A 22,078-nucleotide genomic window follows, 5' to 3' on the forward strand; every position below is an offset into this window, starting at 1 on the left:
TGAACGAATAATAGTAATTAGTAGCTTTGAATTGATGTTAACAAATAAAATAAACAATCTTGTTTCTTTTTATCTCCTTCAATCTCACTACCAGTGACATTTCTATGCCACGCGAAGTAAACTATATTTATTAAAATATTTGTTCTTGTGGAGATCTTCATCGGTTCCACAATTCAACCCTTCTCCCTGACTTTTTACAAACATTTCTATGAAAATTAATGCATCCATTTATGAACTATTTCATCATTACCCAAACGAGGGAAATTTTTTTCATTCATTAACGAAAGGAAAGTTTTCAAATCTGCAAGATATATGGAACAGAAATTCACATTATTATTCGGAAGTACGTACTTGTGCTACGCCATAGGTTCACAACCTTTTTTGGATCACCAACAGCTTCGCACGTCAAAAATTTTCAACATCCCCCATTGCTAAAAAGAAGAAAAAAATATTAATAATAACAACAAATTTTTTTACTTTTAATCTTTTTGTTATGACACTATTCTATAGCCAGCCTTCATGTTATTAAAATGTACTTACATTAAAAACAGTTTTTATGCTAATTTTAACGAAACTAACTGATGTGTAAAATTTTTCTTCACAGCAAAATAAATGTAACACATCGCTAGGCAATTTAAATAAATAATTGAATATTATTTTTTAAAAAAAAACGTGAAATAAGTGATGTCATTTATAAATATAATCAAATCAACAACCAGCAATCAATTGCCAGTGTTTTTTACTACAGCAAATGTCAAATTTAACCTTAGCTTAGACTTATAAACATACTTCGAATTTAGATCAGAAATTTATTTATTTTGCAGAAAATCCAGCTTTGATTTTACATTTTTAATGTCCCTTTAAATTACCTGGGGGAGAATTTTTTTCTTCTTCTGTTCCATGAGATTTTTAACAGATTTTAGAAATTTTCGTTTTATTGATTTCGAATCAGCAATCTGTATATTTTAAGTCTGTTTTTTGTCGAAATGAACTATAGTTTAAAAACGTTATGTGTAACAAGAGATTACATAAACGTTGCGACAAACTTCTAAGACTGCACTATCAGAATTAAAATTGCATAATAATTCATGCCTAACGGAAATGTCGTCATATGCCGTTAGGGGTATGTAGTATTTCAGGGCATAGATTGCTATGCAATTTTAATTCTGATGATGTGCATAACTCCCCTAGAAGAACGCAGCATTTACACGACACCTTGTTGTATACAAATTCCTTAAACTTAAACATTTCAACAGAAATAGACTAAAAATATTATTTTAAAAAAATCTGTAACTTTAAGAGTAAAACTAATCTCAGATTTGATAATTTCCCACTCCAATTAGGCATCATCAAGTATTCGTATAAATGCAACAAAAAAATTGATTCTCAGTGTTATTAAACAAACATAGCAAAATATTAACTTAAAATTGTATTCAGGGCTTCTTTATAAAAGAGAAAGAAAAATAAACGAAAATTTAATTAGTTTAAGCTTTTCAAATAATACTCTTTACTTAACGGCGTGTTTATGTTTCAGAATGAATCAACCTTTAATTAGGAAGTGATATTTAGGAAAGCAGCTAGGGCACAAATGTGTCTACTTCTTCCGAAAATCATTACGCCGTCCTGCTTTAAAATCGTTAAGTGGGTATTACAACATTTTTTTGTCATCGTTAGAAACTTTTCAAAAAAACAGACGAAAAATTTTAACAACAAAACTACTATAATAACAATGCTGAGCTAAAAAGTGCAAATAAATTTCTGATACAAGCTAAACGATTTATAAATTTTTATGTATATTAAATACTAACTTCATGTATCCTTGTCCCACAGATCGTAAAGACAAAGTTCTTACTAGATCAGAGGTCATTGAAAGGGTGGGTAACCACTTTGATTAGCCTGCGATGGGGCCGAGGGTATGCGGTATAGATCCGCCTTAAAGTGCTCAATTTCCCTCGTGCAGGTCGTAGTACTACCGAAACGGATGAGCTAATCCCTCAGCAGAGGATCAAAATTGTAATGGCATATCTTCCGATCAGCCATCCTCAGGGATGTTTCCCAGATCGTCGCCAATAATCGGTTGGGGTCGCCAATAGTCCAATACAACAATAAAGTATATTTTATTTTATAACCTTCGTTGATCAGATAACAGATGACATTTTATAACAGATGACCCAATGTTTTGGGTTTACGACTACTTATGTTCAACTCCGTAGCCTTATAATTAAGAACCCAATCCAGAAGACAAGGGAACTCCTTCATCAAGTATTGGAAAAATTTGCCTTCGTGAAGGACTTTTTGATGGAACTAACCTGCATTTGTGTTACATGGAGAGACAGTCTTCAATTCTCTATTGAACCATATGTTAGCTTTTATGTACACAATGCAAAGAAAAAAAAGAATAATCCTAAATAACTTTTGATCTAATGATTGGATTTTCACATACTGGGGACTCAATCTTACTGATTTGAGGGGATCATCTGAAATATGCTAATTAGTTAGTGCAGGGGTATTTTAAGTTACGAAATTAGACACAAAAACATATTTTCGCTGAATGAACATAACTTTTTTTTTTCTCTACGGATTATGATTTCTGACCTCAAAATATAGAATGTGGCCTCAATCGGGGAAATACAATTTCAATAGTTTGGTCAAAGATAGCGGTCGAAAGTTTAAATTCCTTAATGCTTAACTTTTTGCGTATTTCGCCATATCTCGAGAACTTATAACTGAATTAAAAAATCTTTACAAATATTTATAAAGTCATTTATTATTTTTCCGTTTTATTTAAAGATAATAAAAAAAATTTATTTAAAAGAAATAAATTTTTTTACAACATTTTAAGGCATATAACTTTACATGGCAAAATGCAAAATTTGAACGAAACCAGTTCAATATTTCCTGAAAAATAGAACTTTGAAAAGTTAAATATTTAAAATTCGATTTCTCAGATACTATTAGACCTATTTCGCTCAAATTTTGCATTCGTTCTATAAAGTTGCATTCTTTAAAAAGAAGAAAAAAAATTTATACCTTACAATTCAATTTTTTTTCGACCATCAATGAATAAAATAATAAAAAATATAAAAATAATTATTAAAAATGATATTTTGCATGGAAATTGCATTGGAATATTTATGCAAATATTTTTTACATTCGAATTTTTTTTTATTGGTCTTTGAATAAACGGACTTATAATTGTGAGGGAAAAAAAAGTTTCTTCAACATATTTCTCAGGTTGGAAAATGCACAATGGAGACCATATTTCCTGCTACCCCTATATTTAGGAGATTAGCAATCATAATCCAAAAAAAAAGGTCTGTTTATACAGAGAAAGTACAATATTGTGTCTAATTTACTAACTTAAAATATCGTCTGCACTAACTAATTAGCATATTTGAGGTCACCACATCGAACTATTAAAATTGAGTCCTAGTACGTGAAAATCTTTGATCTATTGATCATTAGATCAATAGTTATTCAGGGTAATTCGCTTAATTTTTTTGAGCTCTGTGCATTACCCATTTTGTAGTCAGTTTTCTTTTTTACGATTGCACACACATTTTAAAACAATTCTATCAAAAATTACTCTTCTCAAGAACTTATTAATATGCAATAAAAAATGTCAAAATACACATTATTTATTTGTGTTGCAGTTCCCGCACGGACTCGCACCGTCTGTTAAAATACACACAAACACACATCTTACTTGCCTTGCAACTCAATGCTTACTTTTTTTCATAACTTGATGGAAGTTAGCCATTTCTGATCAAGATGGTAGCACCCCCCCCCCCCAAAAGTAATAATGATAAATAAATTTGCTGTGTATGGACCTGATTACATTGCGAGTCTCAATTGTTATAATTGCACACTAGTAAGTTGGAAACAACTGCTATATACGATGGCATCAAAAAAAGTATCAAATCAACTCTTAATAATCCCAATAATAACATGAGATCAAGGGCAAGTTACACGGCTATGCTTATACGATAAAGTCCTTCTGCTTGCTATGCTTTCTCAATTTTGAAGACTCGAGATCTACAAGAATTTGTGAAAATCAGAGCTCAACAAGATATGTATGCAAGCACTATAATAGTCCAAAACTAAAATAATAATAATTTGATATATTGCTTAAAAAAGATTGAATAGAATAAGGAGTTTCGAGTTAAAATTGTACAAAACTCATTATAATACTAAAAAGGAAAAACGAAATGCTAGTGAAGAGCTTACAGAAAGAATATGTTAAGAAATACTTGAGTCAATTTGTGAAAATCAGCTTTAAAACGTCTAGAAACTACAGAGATATGTTTACAAACCATATTTTTATTTAAAAACCTCGTTTTCTTTAAAAGATTCACTGTAAAAACTGAGGAGTGGTAACTCTCCTACTTTGGAATTCAACAACCCAGACAATGTGTGAAGGAATACATAATTTCAAGTTTACATCAAATGATACATTCGTATATATACTTTAAAGTTTGTTAAGTTAAATCTTAACACGAATAATAGAGAATGCTTTGCTCCAAATTTACACACATTCTCACCATTCAGAAATTATTTTCACTTTAAAAAACACCAATTTAAGAGTAATTGGAATATCTTATTTTATTTTATAACCGTCGTTGAACAGCCGACCCAATTTTTTGGGTTTACGACTACTAATGTTCAACTCCGTAGCCTTGTAATTTAGAACCCAATCCAGAAGACAAGGGAAGTATTGGGAGAAATTTGCCTTCGTGGAAGACTTTTTAATGGAACTAACCCGCATTTGCGTTACACGGAGAGGAAAACCACAAAACCTCCCATGGTTTGTCTGACGGCAAGGGAAATCTAACCCATGATCCGTCTAAAACTGAGGGTATTAGGATATCATTTAAAGATTAATTATAGTGCGGCTTTCAGGAGAACTCCTCCAGACACCCGTCTCGCGTCGTGGCGGGTACTATGGTTACGAGGAAAGGTCACTTCGAATAGGGGTGTGGGGTGAATAGTTTTCTTTTAATCTTAAAGTAGGTCGTCGTGAGTAAACCAATCGACACCTTCTTTCCTCTATTTTACCCCCATTAGAAATGTGCTCTCGCTTGTTACTATAGCAGCAGACAGCCCCAGACTTTCAGTCTGGAGGAGTTCTCCTCAAAGCCGCACTGTACAATCAAGTACAAAATGGCATTGTTGTTTTCTGCACGCTACTTGCTACTATACATCAACTGAATCTAAAGTTCGCCGTTAAAAAACGGATTTTTAGTTGTGTTGTAAGAAAAATTGTATTTACGTCTCAAATTTTTATCAATTATATTAAATGATTTTATAATATAATTTCTATCTGCTTCTAATCTAATAAGCATAATTCGAATTCGTCTTAATATTCTCTCTGTGTGCATGCGTATGTTTGATTTACAAATTCATTTTGCTTTAAGAATTAGTGAGCGCATGCTTCCTCAACTAAACTAATCTTATTTTAAATTGTATCGCAAAAATACTTTTACCGACTCTGATATCCTGACTCTTTTCATACTGACATCTTGTTGTCATAATAAATTTCAGTGCAACTGAGCACCAGAAAAATGGTGGTAACTACTTTACACCAAAAGTATGAAAAAGAATATTTCTGCTCTTGTTTCAGTGTTCATAACTCCAAGGAATTACTCTGATATCAAAACTGTTGTTACAGACATCTTATTGTTATTATAAACCTTAGTGGAACTGAACATTTGAATATAAATAATAATAAATATATTTGAATTTATGTTTTAAACTAATATCAATGTTTAAAAGATGCTAGATATTGTGGAGATCTCAGCGTATTTCCACTAACCGATTGATCGGATCTATATTGACCTATAATGAGAAGTCAATAAAATCTAAAAGCTTAATTTGTAGGATATTTAAAAGACATTTCCTAGTTTTATATATAGAAATGTCTAAGCTGATATCACTTCACTTACTGGTCAACTAGCAATCCATCAATGAATTCATGATTGACCAATAGGAATACGTTTCTATTGGAATGGGAATACGATCAGTAGGAATAGTGTGAACAACTATTTGGCATACACGGCTACAAAATTATGAAAATTGATTGATTTATTCCGTTCAGTGATATAGTTCAGCTTCTGGCTTGGACATCTTTATTTATTGAGATCGCGAGACTTAAATTGAACTAAAAATTATTCGAAACAATCAATAAATAAATCAATGAATTGTTATATTTTAAGCAATATAGCTCATTTTGACTATTTATTTGTTTCAATATTGAATTATATCTATCTGAAATTATTTTATTTTCTACTCTTTATTTGTGCATCTCAATGTTTAAAAAGTCAGAATGAATAAGCATGCAATATATCAATACGACCTTGAAATTTGTAACGTAAACTATCAATTTTTGGTGCGAAAATTCATCGAAAATAGCAACCCGGAAAGCACTTTAATTTTCTTCAGCCACCCAACATGTTTAGCTTCATACAGTTAACCACAGTAACCGTAATTTTGTAATGAAATTTTAAGCATATTTAGGTTATTCAAATTTAAGGACAGACGAAATAAGCGAACAAAGTGAACTCTGATAGAACGATCGAACAGAAAGCTTAGCCTGTAAAATAAGTTTTAGTTAAGTTATTTTGCATCAAATATTTTTTTCCGGGCCACGTAATGTAATTTAGTGAAAACTTTTAAAAATATCCCTTTCAACTGTATATGATGAACAAAAAAGTAATACAAATAATATATTCCTATTTCAGGGTGCGTAAGAGTTCTTAAAATGCGCTAAAGGTGCGTATTTTCGATTTTCGTTTTTTAAAAGCTCTTAAAGGTGCTTCTTTCATTGGGTGTTTGTAAAAAGTGCTTAATTTTTCCTTTACCCTGTTGATTTTGCCATGTATTATGCAAAAAGACACTGTTCGTATTGTTCTGTTCGACGTTTTCGCAATTAATTCAACCCCAATCTATTTCGGCGTACCGTCGGTCCGCAGCGTATGAAAACGCCATTCGTTTTATAATTCAAAATTTCATGATATTTAACAATTGTCAAAAACTATACAGACATTTTTTTTTTTTTTGACGTGACGATTAAACCGTCAATTGTCAAAAATTGGCCCTACCCTGGCTAATTATATTTTTTATAAGTGCTGGAAAATATTTTTAAGTGCTTGAAAAGGGCTTAAAAGGTGCTTATTTTTTGTTGAAAAATTTAGTTACGCACTCTGTATTTGATTTGATTACATGTGGCTCGTTAATAATAGATATACATAATAGCTATACATAATATATATGCATAATAGATATCAACTTAACATTTCGATTTGAGTTTTTCATAAGTAAGTATAAGTATTTCGTAAGTATAACACAAGAGTAACACCGAAATTCAGTTCGTTGCGAAAGGAAAATTAAAACTACGAATTTCTTTTCCAATTCTTCCATTGGCCATTTGAGTTACATGACATTGTTTTCCTTATTACGCTTTTTAAAACTTCGAGAAGGTATTCAAAGAGGAATATATATATGTATTTTTAATATTTATTTTAGAGTGGAAAAAAAGGAAGAAAAATGCTTGAATTACAACAGAAGAAAATTACAGCTTTCAAAATGAACTATTTTTACTGAACTAAAATTTGAGTAATATAATAAAAATTAAAAAGTAAATTGTTAGCATGATAAAAAAAAGTAAATATCATTTAAAATATAACTTTTTAAAAAAATATATACTTTTTTTTTATGAGTATAAATTGTTACAGTAATCAATCAGATATATAGGGTAAACCAACCAGTGAAGGAACGCTACCCAGTGAAGGAACATTTCATATATATAGATTAAAAATAAGAATTTGAAAGTTTTTCTTTAGATTGATTGGTAACAATAGCTTACCGCCAAACAATAGGAAGTAATCTAGCAATGTTTTGGATTACCTGGTCAAATAGACTTCTCTGGAAAAATTTTTGAATTTGTTATTATCTCTGCAACACCTTGTTTCTTTGAAAAAAATATAAGGTGAGTGTTTGTATTTATATGTTTGAAGTGGAATTAATTGCATGTAATAGTTTTATTTTTCTCACTGTGAAAAAGAGAATTCAAAATATAGTTATCGAAGTTACGTTTTTTTTTTTTTTTTTTTTTTTTTTTTTTTTTTTTTTTTTTTAAGTAGCATAGCATAATGAGGTACTGAGATAAGGAGGTGTTTATTCACTGGATCACCAAACGATGAAAAGCCAGTGAAGGAAAAAGTGTTCCGTTACTGGGTTTTTTTCTAAGTTAATGAAAATTAAAAATAAACTTTAATTTTCTTGTACCTTTAGTGATGTTCCGTATCAAAAGTATGTTAAAAATACGAAAAACAACTTCTAACCAGTGAGGGAACAGGCATGTTCCTTTACTGGGCATAGATTTCCCAGTGAATGAACAGTATGTGTTAATATGTTGACACTTTAATTTTCAATTCATGATTACAAAAAAAAGTTAACATTTTCCAAGTATTTATATGTTATAATTTCAAGAATAGGCTTGTTTTTAAATATTTGTATGGCTTATAAATTCATAAAGAGCATTAAAAAATAACAAAAATTAAGTGTTCCTTTACTGGGTGTTCATTCACTGGTAAGAGCTGTTCCTTCACTTGGTCTTCTTACTACTTGTTATTTGAACTTCCAAAACTTTAAAACAATATTATGTAAGTTCTCTACAATTTTTTTACATAATTTGCAATTAGTAACAAATATGTTGACACTGTCATTTAACTAAAATTACAAGTTTTGAAATTAATATGATTTTTTAAAAGGCAAGCGAAGCTTAAGTGTTCCTTCACTGGTTAGTTTACCCTAGGGGTCGTTCATACATTACATAATCATATTTTTGGCAATTATTGTATTCCGACTTATTTTTTTAATAAGGATGCTAAATGAGTTGCTAAATATTAAATTAAGAAGAACGATTGCATAATTGCATTGTAATTATTGTAGTAATTCCCGAGAAAAAATATTCTATGATACAAAAAAGGAATTCTTCATATTTTTAATTTAATCAATGTAATAATATGTAATTCCGACGCAAAACACCAGTCATAATTTTGGACACAGTGTGGAGAACAAAGAATACAAACCTTTGCTATAAAATTAGCACATATACAGATTGTCCCAAAATGACTACCTTAATATTTATTTATAAATTTCTTGTAAAAAAAATACGTAAAAAAAAATAAACATAAAGGGACCCAGATTAATATGTAAATTAGTAAAAAACAAAACACCATTAAAATATGTCGAATCGCTAACGAGGAAAACGACATGAAAAACATCAAAACCAGTTTGATTGTCAGACGAAGTATCTCTAATAATCACCATTCTAATCTCTTGTCTCTTCCAGCAATCAAACAGGTTTTGATTTTTCTCTCACGTGTTCCTCTCGAGTGATTCGTTAAGATTAGATAACATTAGATAATTTAAATGAGATTTTCTTTTTTTTCCTCGAATAAATATTAATTTGTGAACTCTAATGCTTTTATTTATTTATTTTGGCTTCATTTTTGACAAGAATTCCAAAAATATGAAATAAAGGCGACTATTACGGAATACTTTGCATCTAATAAAAAAAGTGAATAATAAAAGCAAAAATAAAATTATTGGTTAGTTACATTAAACGCAATTTTAACTAAATTGCAGTTGCATAAATAAACTTAACTTCGCAAAGATAGAAAGTTTATTAAAGTCGTTGTCGTAGCAAAAGTTTATCTGAAATATAAAAATGATTCTTCCCATTCGTATGGGTAAAAGCTTAAATTTTAACAAAATTGCATAGTTAAAATTAATTAAACCTTCTTTTTTTACCAGTGGCTGATGTTAAATATTTTTTTAACATTTATATAGTGACTTTAAGCAACAAATGAAATTTCCTTTAACCATCCATAATTGTCATTATCTCGATTTCAAATAAAATACTCAATCAATCAATTACAAAGTGAATTTGGTTTACTTTATTCTTACTATTATTGTTATTTATCTGAAAAATATCCAATAATAAAAGATGCACTCATTCATTATTATCAAAACATTTCAAGTTAATATAAAGATCAAAACTTTTAATGTGTAAATTTTATATTTCATTGAGATGTCGTGGAATTCTTTCCTTGTAAACAGTTAGTCCAAATAAATTAATCAATCATTCTCATATTAATTTATTTATATGAAGGATTAATGTGTGTTTGTTTGTCTAGTTAAGATATTCCTTACATTATACCGTAAAAGAAAGATTTTTATTTTTAACACGCACTTATAAGTAGAGGAAATTCATTTGTTTATATTTATTGTTCTGAACTTTTAATTCCTAGCTTTTTAGCAATAAAATAATATGAATAAAATATATAAACTATTATGTATATGGACGAATGAATACTATTATTTTTTAGCTTAAATTGCTGTGAATAAAATATTTGTTATGTATCTTTATATATTTTTACTATAATTTAGTTTCATTATATAGTATCATAATGTATTTTTCAGTCTGTATTGTCGGCCGAAATAACTACTAAATAATCAGGGAAATAAATGATTGAATGTCAAGCAAAAATAATTATCATGTGTAGCTAAAAAATAGTTATTTAGTAGGCCTTCTACTTATTTACAGCTCGAAAGATCACTCAAAATGGCGTCTAACAAATATAAAGATTTCTCATTGTTTTACCACGCGAAATAAGGTTATGGTATCATGTAGTTGGAAGTTCATTCTTTTATAAAAATCACTTAATTGTAATTCAAAAAACATAAAAATGATTCTTCCTACCCAATAAAATTGTTCTAAATTAATTTTAAATGTGAAACACAAGTACATAATTAAAATAGATAGACATAAAATTACTAAGAAATCACTTAGGCCTTGCCCCAACTATAGTGGGTTAAAAATATTCACTTGTCTCCCGTAACGAATCGTAGATTGGGAACGTGGCCCTTTGGGGGGATGATTGGTATTTTCGTTTAATTTGTAAAGATAAAATATGTATTATGCTTTATGAACTTAAAATTCATAAAGCTTAATGTTTATAGAAACATTTTGTAAAAGAATTGGAAGATAATATTAAAAGTTTTACATGTTTATAAAGCTTAGAAAAAGCTTTAAGAAGATTTGCTTTTGCGCAAGCGCAGTTAGCCTCTTCGTCTCCGTTTGCCTTCCAAAGCCATGGAGGGTAAGCCTAGCATATCAGAAATGGCGACCGATACGGACTCTGATGTCACAAAATTGAAGGGGACAAAAATTTTAGTATTAGTGGAAGATGCTCTTATTGATGTTTTAGTCGTGTCATTTAATGTAGGGACCAAAATATACCAAGGAGCATTGCTGGACATCACGAAAAAGTAAGTAAAAATAAGTTAATTCAAATAATTTCATTAACACAAGAACACACAAAGGTGTGCAAGCTGTTGCTCTCTTTTTCTCAAATTTGATGGAATAAAATAAAAATTAAATAGTATATCTAAAAAATATACATTTTTACGAACCTATTGATATATAATACTTGCTATTTTTTTCAATATTTAAGAAATTAGAAGTTTTGTATCAGTTGTGAAAATCATGATCATATGAACAGAAAAATTTTATTTTTTAGTGTAAATAAAAGCTTATTTCTGCCTAATGGTTTTGGAAATATATGTATTTTTATAAAGTCTATCTGTATATTCTTTCAAATTACTTAGAAATATCATACATATTTTTTAAAATAAAAATATCTGTTTCAGTTATGGAATTTCCATATGCTAATGGATTCTTCTTAGTGTTCTAAGTTAGCCAATATCAAGTTTTTTAATTCTTTAGAACTTATTTTACGTAATATAATGATTAAAATGTTTTATTTATCAATTTTGTTTAAGTTATTGTTTATATTACTAGTTAAATTTTGATAATAATATCATTGTGCAACGCCCTTGAAATTATTTTGTTCAATGTTGCCGATTCTATTTGTAACATATTTTTAATGAAACTATTTATCCTGCATGATTCTTTATGAAAGTGATTGATTTTTATTTTGTTTCAATAAATTTATGCGTTATATTTATGTACATGTAAATACTTCTTCACAATGACGCTTCTTTACATTTGCGTCATTGTCAAGCATATTCTTATTTTAAAGAGCTATAATTTATATATTTTTTTCTTTTAACGTTATTTAAACTTTTATTTATGTTAGGACCAATTTAATTAGCTATTAAAAAGTGCCTAAAAATTACTTACAAGTGAACTTGCATTGTAAGTACCTATAATAGTACCCAAAATAAATTAATAGAATGGAAAGCTTCTTGTAATTTATTCTTGTTAATTTCTTTAATTAGATATTTTTTATAGCTTTTCTAAGTATATTAGTAACCATAAATTATTCTATATTCATCTTATTAAATTTATAATGTTTTGGTTCTCCATTTTAACAATTTCTAAAATACATTGTTTACCTAGATTCTTTGTATCTATACATCATTTGTTTACATATTTATTTCTTTAATTTCATACTCTTATCATCTACTTTACACCAGCTATTATTGTATTCAAGTTTTGTTTTGCATTCTCATAAAAGTATTTTTTTTAAAAATATATCATGTAAATAGTAGCCAATATAAAATTTCTAAGAATCATTAATTTCTGAATTATTCCTTAACATTGGAAATCTTTCTAGATTACTTTTCAATAGTATATTTTAATGATTATATACTATTAATTAACCCCTAGTTTAGTTTTAGCCACATGTGTGAAAATGTGATAATTAGTGTTTCACAAATGGTATATCAAAAAATAAAGCTTGCTTATTTTGTTCTAAAAGATTTTTTTTAATGTTCTTTAGCAATATATTGCTTATAACAAATACATGTAAAATAGTTATTATATTCACTTTTCACTACTGCTTTGGATTTTGTTAAGGTTAGGAGAAGTGTATGCAAACACATCATTAAAATGTTTAGAAAGTCATTGTTAAAAAATTGAGGTTCCATATTAAATTAAATTAGATTTTACCTACAGTTAAGAACTTAAAATAATTGTTTTTGTTTTGAGTTGAAATTTGTAAATTTAGTAGTTCAATTAAATATTTTATAACTAGTTCAATTATTTTTTTATAAATATTGTTGAATAATGAAGAAAATAATTATGATAGTATATAAGTACTAATCAATACGTATTGCTTGAATATTTATTTATTAATTTTTTTTTTTAAGTTTTGCATTTTATTTAACATAAATCAAATTGTTACTTAAATAACTTTTCCTCTTGATAGAAGTTTAGAAAAAATTAAAAGTTTTAAAATTATAATTGAATTCAATGATAATTTTTTAATATAAATTTGAGTAAATAAATGAAAAAATCTTTTTAGTACTAGTGTAAATTATTTTTAAAAAAAATAGTAATAAATTTAATTATTTTGAGTATAGGTTTAAAATTTACATAAAACTCTTTGATAAAATCACATTTAATTTGAATGATCATTTAATGTGCTGGAGGGAGGCTAAAAATATCTCAATATAATATTGGGAGTAATATTAGCTAATCTTAAAAATGCAAGACACATTTATATTATATTTGAAAGTAATGTTAGGATAATTGATGAAATAAATAAATAAAAATATTAAATTCAAGTAAGTCTAAAAATGAAAATTACTAGAGAAAAAAGCATATCATTATGACTAATTAATAATAGTTATAAAAAAAATGAATAAAACAATAAGAAATAAACTTAAATTATCCTAAAGAAGTTACTTATACTGTTATTGAGAAAATGTAATTTGTTACTAATATAGCATAAGATGAAGGTGATGATTGTTGTAATTTTGAAATAAGGTGCATATATTTTTTAATTCATCTGCCCATTTTTTAGAAATTTTCTTTTTAATTTCTTTTCCACTTAAGGATTTTCTTTTTTTTTTTTTACTAATTTATAAAAAAAAAAATTTGCTAAAACCAACCCATTGTTTTAAACAAAATTCATACATCAAAATTATTGCAATATGATACTCTGAGAATGTCTTTAAACTGGATTTTTTCTGATACTTTTTTAGCTTTTATATTTTATATATAAATGTCTAGGCTAAAAGTGGGTGATTTTTCAAAATCATTGAATATTGTTTGAAGCAAGCCATTTTTTGATGCTACAAGAAAAGATGGTTTTCCAAAGTAATTTTCATTTGATCTTTGGACTGTTAAATTAATAATAATTTTTGAGCTTTTTTTCATTTATTTCTGTCAGGAGACATTTTATTCGATACTAAATCATGCACAATACTTGCATTATATACTATAATAAATATCTTTTATATTATTTATCTATCATATAGAAAAGATATAGCCAAAATTAGTGAATCTATTAAATAGTTTTTCTAATTCTTAATACTTTAAGACCCACATTATAATTAGTATTTGGTTTATATTAGTACTGATAATTATTATGAGTTATTAATTATTATCAATCTAAATATTGGTTTTAATTCTTTCATGTTGCAATTTAAGCAGACTTTTCAGATGAAGTAAAATAAAGGGTTTGCCAATAACTTTCTGATCTCAACTTATATTTTTTTTTATTGACTCTCAACATGCCTATTTGTGTAATTATTAGTTTGAATTACTTAAGTTTATAATTAGGACCTTAAATTTAATTTGATAAATTATTAGGTACTATTTCAATATGATTTGATTTCAAGAATCATGTAAAATCAAATGAATTTTTCTCTTATTTAAACTATATTTTTGAAAAAGTTATTGTACTTTTAAAAAAAACTAAAATTTTCGGGGAAATTGTGAACCAAAAAGAAAATTTGTTCATAGGGAATATTAGGTTTTGAGAATTTTCTGCTATCCTGCTTATATGTATACATGAATATTTCCAATAAATCTCGACTCTAATATATTACCCAACTAGTGAACTAATTATAATTTACAAAAAATGTAAATGTTTGTTTAAATGAGTAAATAATTTCAATCACTTCAAGGGCTTAATTAAATTACTATTATTTATTGCAGTTGTTAGAATAAATTTCTTGGTTAAATGTTATCTTATTATTATAATAGTTTAATATGTATGCATTCTAGTCTATGTAGCTCAGCATTTAATTGAAAGAATCATTTCAAATTTCGATCTTATTCATACAAAACTGAAAAATGACCTTGGAGTACAGAGAGTTTCAAATCTAATCCCAGCATCAACTATCTAACTTCATGATTTTTGATTTAGTTTAATTTCTGTGTAATGCTCACGTAAAAAAAAAATTTTTTTTTCTTGGGAAATTTGTGGAAAATTCCAAATCTATTGTTATCAACAGTCATGTCATATCATTTGTTGCCACTTGTAGGTTAATAGTGCCTTGAAAGAATTTTTACTTTGTTTTTTTAAACATATATAGTAACAGAAATGTTAAAGTGGAAGTTTATTTATTATATACAGTTTATTCAAAATTTTATCATTTTAAAAGCAATAATTAGAAATATAAAATTTTGGTACTATTGCATTAGCTGAGTAACGAGCAAAAATCCGTATTGGATCTTGAATCATAATAGTTTCTGATATTTTGTAAGAACCTTGCTGTGGCAAAAGAGTAAGTAACTAACTGAAAAAAAATATTTATACTAACTCATGGAAAAATTCTGAGGCACCACTGGGCAAGCCATTATTATACTAGAATTTATAGCAAGTTAACGAATTGAGCAATTGTTATGGTGACTTGTCGATTGCGGTTGATATAATCAGAACCCACTCAAAAATTGTTCCAAATTAAAATTAAATCTTAGGAGGGTCAAATATTCTAGTAACCAGCTAACAGAAAAAAGAACCTTAATTTTACTTAATTATTTGAATCTTAGTACTTAGTAGTAAGTCATGATTCTTGTTGCAATAAATGCTAACAGAAATTATAAGTTCCCACAATACCACTGCAACTATTTTTGGATACAAGCCCACAACTTCTATACTCTATATAATATATCTGCGATATACGTTTTCTTAATTTAATGCGTAAAAAAAAAAATGCTTTTTTTTTTCTTCATAAAATGAGTTCTTAAAATATACAACTGTATTCTGATGCATGAAGTGTGTCATAAGCCTTTGCAAGGTGTTGTACCACACATCATTTTTTAATTTCACCAGCTTTGTAATAAATTAATGTTCTAGGTGATCAAAAATTTTTTGGATATCAAAACCTTGAACTTCAAATACTTAGGATAGATCTACTGAAACACTTTTCCTATACAATGGAACATTTGATTTGGAACCTTAAATAAAAAATACTGTTTAAATGTTAATTTCACTAAAGTTGAAGAAATATATGTTTTTACTTTCTTTTAGAAATGCACCGTATGGAATAGTACCTCCTGCTCCAGAAGTCCCTAAAGATGAAAATGGGCCTACCAGTACTACTGCAGACACTACCGAAGAAAAAGTGGATAAATTATATGCACTAAAGCAAAGACACACCTACTACCAAGTTACCCCTGGTGCAACTCCATTTTTCTTTGGTTATCGATTTGCACGAAATGCTAAAGATAAAAATGTCCGTATGAGAAGACTTCGACCTCGTAAGGTTCTCTGTTCTCAGTGTCAAAAAGTTGTTGCTGAAAATGATCCCAATAAAAAGAAATTTCCAGGGGTCGTTACTAGAAATTCTGCTAATAAAATACTGCAACAAGGTGGTGCTGTCAATAACTCCGAAAGTGGTGCTAATACGGGTAGTGTAGTAAATTCAAATCAAAGAATATCTACCAGAAGTACAAAAATTGACTCTTCAGATAAATGTGATAGTGCCTCTATAAATACAGTGTCATCTAGTGATACAAAAAATGACTGTGTTCATGATAGTGAATCAAAAACAGGAGACTTGAAATTAAATAGATCTGAAAAAATGGTGTTGCGTAAAAGAAAATCTACGGACATAGAAAATACTGAACCTTCTTGTTGTGCTGCACCACCAGAAAAACTTAAACGAATCGATTTAGTAAAAAGTGAAGAAGTTGATTCTGGTTCTGTTACTACTGGAGGCAATAATGCAACATCTAAGCAAGGTCTTGCTAAAACCAGTCCTGTGATCAAAATTTCTTTTGCTAATCCTCAAGGCAAAGAATCTGTTCTAAAAATTCCTGCCAGAATCAAAAATGCTAGTGATACGGAAGAAGACAGCAATTGGTCTTTGCAAGAAAATTCTGATTACAGCACCAAAAACTTTTCTAGTGCAAAAGCTGCTAAAAAAGCTCTTAAACGAGCTAAGAAAGAAGCTCAGAAACGGGCAGTGACTACAGCGAACTCTCCAACAACAGCAGTCTTGAGCCCCAGTAATGAAAATGGAGATACTCATGCTGCTGACAAAGAAAAACACCATCACCATAAGCATAAAGTGAAACGAAAGCGGAAACATAAAAATGGCGAGACTGAAACTGAAAAGTGTGATTTAGAAAATACAGATACGCGAAATGTTTTCAATGCAAATGGAAACGATGGCTGGTGTCTAAGAACCTCTTTTCCAGGAGACATTGTTTCTGCCGAATTGAACAAGACCAGTGTGTTTGATGAAGTCAAAAGCAAATGTTATAAAAAACTATCAATTAGCTTAAAACGTCTGAACGCCAAAGCTTATATGAGATGTAGTCCCAAATATTCTATTGAAGAAGACTCAGTTGCTAGTGATGTTAGCAGTGCTAGCAATAATAGTGTTTGTTCTGGTTCTGGGAGTGATTATGGTGATGTTCCAGATTTTCCGAAGCATTCATCACCACTCAGGGACAATGACAAAGTTAAATCATTAACAATGAGGATAAGAACTCAAAGTGTTAAAAAGTGTATTCTAGACATTGGTCGTGAAATGACAGTAGGTGATATTGTATGGGGTAAAATTCATGGTTTTCCTTGGTGGCCTGGAAAAGTGCTAGCTCTTACTGTTTCTCAAAGTTACAATGGTGCACCTGTTAATCAGCAAGCGCACGTGACTTGGTTTGGTTCTTCAACATCCTCCTTTATGCCTTGTAATCAATTAACACCATTTTTGGACGATTTTAAAATTAGGTTCAATAAAAAGAAGAGAGGTCCTTACAAGGAAGCTATAAAACAAGCTATTTCAGAGGCTCAGAAACCTCATAGTGATATTAGTGAATTAGGGCTTATGCCTTCTTAGCATAAGCTTTTGTTTAGTTTTTTGTAATTTACATCAATTTTTGATGCCAATAATAGCTTTAGTGCAATTCTCACCATTACTCCATAGGATCATTATTTGCTTGACTCAAAATTATATTTTATTGCAGTCACGAATCTTGTCAAGAGATATTGTTCTATGTTGCTCTTTAATTGTGAATATTTTTCTGTCCTTTATGGACCACACACTTTCTAACAATTTTGGCAAAAATTTTATTAAATAATTTTAAAAAAATTCTATGAAAGTAATTGTTTTAAACTTATATGTAATTTAATTTATAACTTTTTTTTTTGATATACATGTTAACACTCTCAGTACTAAATTGCTCTTAAATTATTTAATCACCATAGAGATTAAATGGATGAAGTCTGCTTTGTTTTGTTTTATAAGCATTTTCTTCACGCTTTTTAGTAGGCAATAAACATTTAGAAAATATGCTGTACTAACTTTTTATTAATTGTATAGAAAACCCTTGTTACACTTGCTATATAATTTCAAAAAAATTCATGTCATACTACCTTCATACTTAATAATTGGGAATTTTTTTTTATTATTTGTTGAGAAAAAAAAATTGTTTAACATTCTTTTTTCAATTTATGTAAAAGTAATTGTCATAAATAATTAAATTAAAATTTCACTCTCCTTAAAATACCAAATGTGTATATTTAATAATCTCAAACTTAAGCCATTGACTGCCAAGTCCTTCAAAATGTTTATTTTACTTGTATTAAATTGAGTGGACTAATAAAATCAACCTCACATATGTGAGATCTTCAGCCTTACTAGTAACTCTTGAAATCTTGCATGCATTATGAAAGATATTAGCAATTTCACCATTTAGAAATGTTATATTTGAAGACTTAAAAAGTATTTAATTCAGTTTTAAAAAATTAAGCAGCTCTAATATAATTTTTATTAGAATGAGTATTAATGTCATAACTGAGTTAGTCTTTAAATATGACGTTTGTAAATTGCTGAATTGACCTAAGGTAATTGAAACTGAAAGCAATCTAAGCACAAATAAAATAATTAACTATCACTGCTCCAAATTATTTTGTTTGTGCTAATTGCATTGCTTTCTCTTTTAATTTCATACTAATTTTTTAATATTTACATTGATTGAACTTCTATTTTCTTTTGTATAATAGTGTAAAAACATAAATTATACTCATTTTATTCTTGAAAATGATTGCACTCGTATATTCACAATTATGTCATAATTTTTTTTTTTAATATCCAATATTTGTATTAACAGTGCTAGATTAAAAAAATGTTCCTATTTTTTTCTTCAATTTGATAAATGGTTGGATTTTCTGTTTTGTTGATTTTGAGAGTTTATTTAGTTCTGCTCTATCATGCTTGTTTCTTGTGCTAGCTAAATCTCATGTGTTCCAAAAAAATGCACTAATTTTCTTTTTAGCACAGTTCATATTGGCTTTTAATGTAACTGCTAATTCTGTTATGTAATGTTCTATAATCATATTTTGAAATTTTATTCTTTAGTTTAGAAATTACATACTTCCTTTTAAAATATATCCAGTCAGTGAAAAACGAAATCTGTTAAGAAAAATAAATATATACTTATGTTTTTGCATTAATTCTAACTAGCTTCAATTTGTTATAAAGAATTTGTTTATTATCTTTAAATCTTTATTTATTATTATTTCAACTTACACAATTAGTAATGTGTATTTACATGTGAAAAAATCTCTAATTTTCCTTTTTACTTATTCATGTTACAGCAACAGGTTTACTAAGCTCCTAATTTTTTACTAATTAGCAATTCCACCATTTAAGATTGCCATATTTGCAAACTTAAAAGTGTATAACTTAGTTTAAAAATCTGTATCTTTTCAATGTCAAGGAGTAACATATTAAATTAAAAGATCAAATTCAGCAATAATTTTAAGGAAATAAATCTTTTAAGTTGTAATTTCTATAAATAAATAATACAAACTATAAAATAAACATTAAAGCAGTTGGTAAATTAATATTGTTTCCTTTAATACAAACATTGTATTGTATATAAATTTAAACATTGCCTTAGTTATAGTGTTAAAAATCTATAATTTGATACAATTTTCTGCCAAATTGAAAGCAATCAATTTTGATTTCTTTGCTTAATAAATCCTCATCCTCCTGCTTATAATGGTTGAAACATAAGTTACAGAAAAATATGTTGAAAAAAAAATTTTTTTTTATTCGTCTGGCTGACTTTATGGAATTAGTTGGTTCCTGAAAATACGTGTAATACTTTATTTAATATTCTACTACTAAAAGTTAATTTACTAAACAAATGCCGCTGAATGTATTAAAATAGAAAAAAGGTTAAAATTTGTCTTAGACCATATTGTCTTTTAAATTATATTTTTTAAGCAGTTATTTTTAAAAAAAATTCTAGTTTGATTAAGCAATTTTTTTTATACTTAATAAATAATGATTATTTTGTTGCTCGCATTTGAATCACATAATGAAATCAGTTCTAAGCTAACATTCTATAATTGGTGTAATTGCTGAATATTTGGTATTTAGCCTTGGATTCACACTTGATAATATTGATTGTGTAAAAACGATGTGTTTTTTGTAGGCTGCCTTTAAAAAATATTTTTTCCTGTCACTTATAAAAGTTTTTTTTTTTTTTCACTATTTCTTTCTAATAAAACTTAATTGTTTTACCATCATAAAAAAAACAAAGAAACTGTGTGATTTTGTAAATGAAAAATGTTCATAACACAATAAATTTATATTTTATTCATTTAAATTATTATTTAAAAATGCATAAAAGATCAAGTACAGAGCCAGTAATCAATTTCCCTTCATTTTCTCTGTTTTTTCCCTTAAAAATTATACAAAGTAACAGAGCATTTCTTAATATATAAATAAATACTATGCAAGTGTTCATGCAAGAACTATCTATTCTTGTATTTGTCACCATTGATGAGCTTAGGAGTTATTGGAATTTATCTTCTGTTGTACATTATTGATGTTCATCCGATATATATTGTCATAACTACAAATTGCAAAGCTGATGTGCGAAAGAGTAGACTGGCTCTGTAGTAGGGTTCTTGCCAGAAAAAAAACATGATATTGATATCATATACATGTGATATAGAAATTTATTCACACCCTATTTTTCGATTCATAAAGAGAAATATATTAAAGGAGTTTATCAATTTATATTTTTGTGCATTAAATAGATTTGTTGTTATTCATTGATATTGTATATGTGTCATGTAATGTGTTGTACATTCAAGGTTTAATATATTTTTTAAATTTAAAATATTCCATTTGTTTTGGAAAGACAATTTTTAATCATATCATAGCTTAAATTTTGGTGAAAATATGTTTTTAAAAAATTAGTTTAGAAAATTGTAATTTTAAAATGTTTTCTTTTTTTCCCATGAAAACTAAAAAATATGTATCTACATTCAGTTACAGTCGAAATAATTTGTACAAATTCAAAAAGTTGGATTTTTAAAAAAACTCCCTGAGGATTTACATTAAGTACATTTTATTCATATATTGTTTCCCTATGCATTTTTTATTTTGTAAGCTCACTATTTCATATCCTCAACTATGCTATTACCAATACTCCGTTGCAAGTAACTAAAAGATTTTACGATATAGGATTTTAGTAATCATCTGTGCTACACATAGTTCCTTTTTATTTAGTTATTAAATTATTTTAGTGTGCGTTTAAAACAATATAAAAGATTTAGAAATTGAACTCATCGATCAGAAATTTAATTTGTGCTATCTTTTATGATATATATCATAGAATTACAAAAAAAGAGAGTTTTGTAGCCTTACTGAAATCCTAGATTTGACAACACATTTGGATAAATAAAAACAATCGTTTTTGGAATAAGAAACAACTATATAACGTTGCAAGAGCATTGGGTTTGATTGGATCACTTAAAATGGCACATCTTATGCTGAAATTTCTTTAACA

General features: G+C 27.8%; 1 protein-coding gene across 1 annotated transcript; it reads left to right on the top strand.

The window, feature by feature from the left end:
- The first annotated feature begins 10,889 nt into the window (after positions 1-10,889).
- On the top strand, positions 10,890-20,718 carry LOC107437291 (uncharacterized). Its single transcript, XM_016049230.4, has 2 exons — positions 10,890-11,334; positions 16,293-20,718. The coding sequence occupies exons 1-2, from the start codon at positions 11,159-11,161 to the stop codon at positions 18,106-18,108; spliced, it is 1,992 nt and encodes a 663-aa protein (XP_015904716.2). The 5' UTR covers positions 10,890-11,158; the 3' UTR covers positions 18,109-20,718.
- The last annotated feature ends 1,360 nt before the right edge of the window (positions 20,719-22,078 follow it).

The sequence above is a fragment of the Parasteatoda tepidariorum genome, chromosome 2, assembly GCF_982258835.1.
Source record: "Parasteatoda tepidariorum strain Cologne lab strain chromosome 2, Ptep-v5.0, whole genome shotgun sequence".
NCBI classification, from domain to species: Eukaryota; Metazoa; Arthropoda; class Arachnida; order Araneae; family Theridiidae; genus Parasteatoda; species Parasteatoda tepidariorum.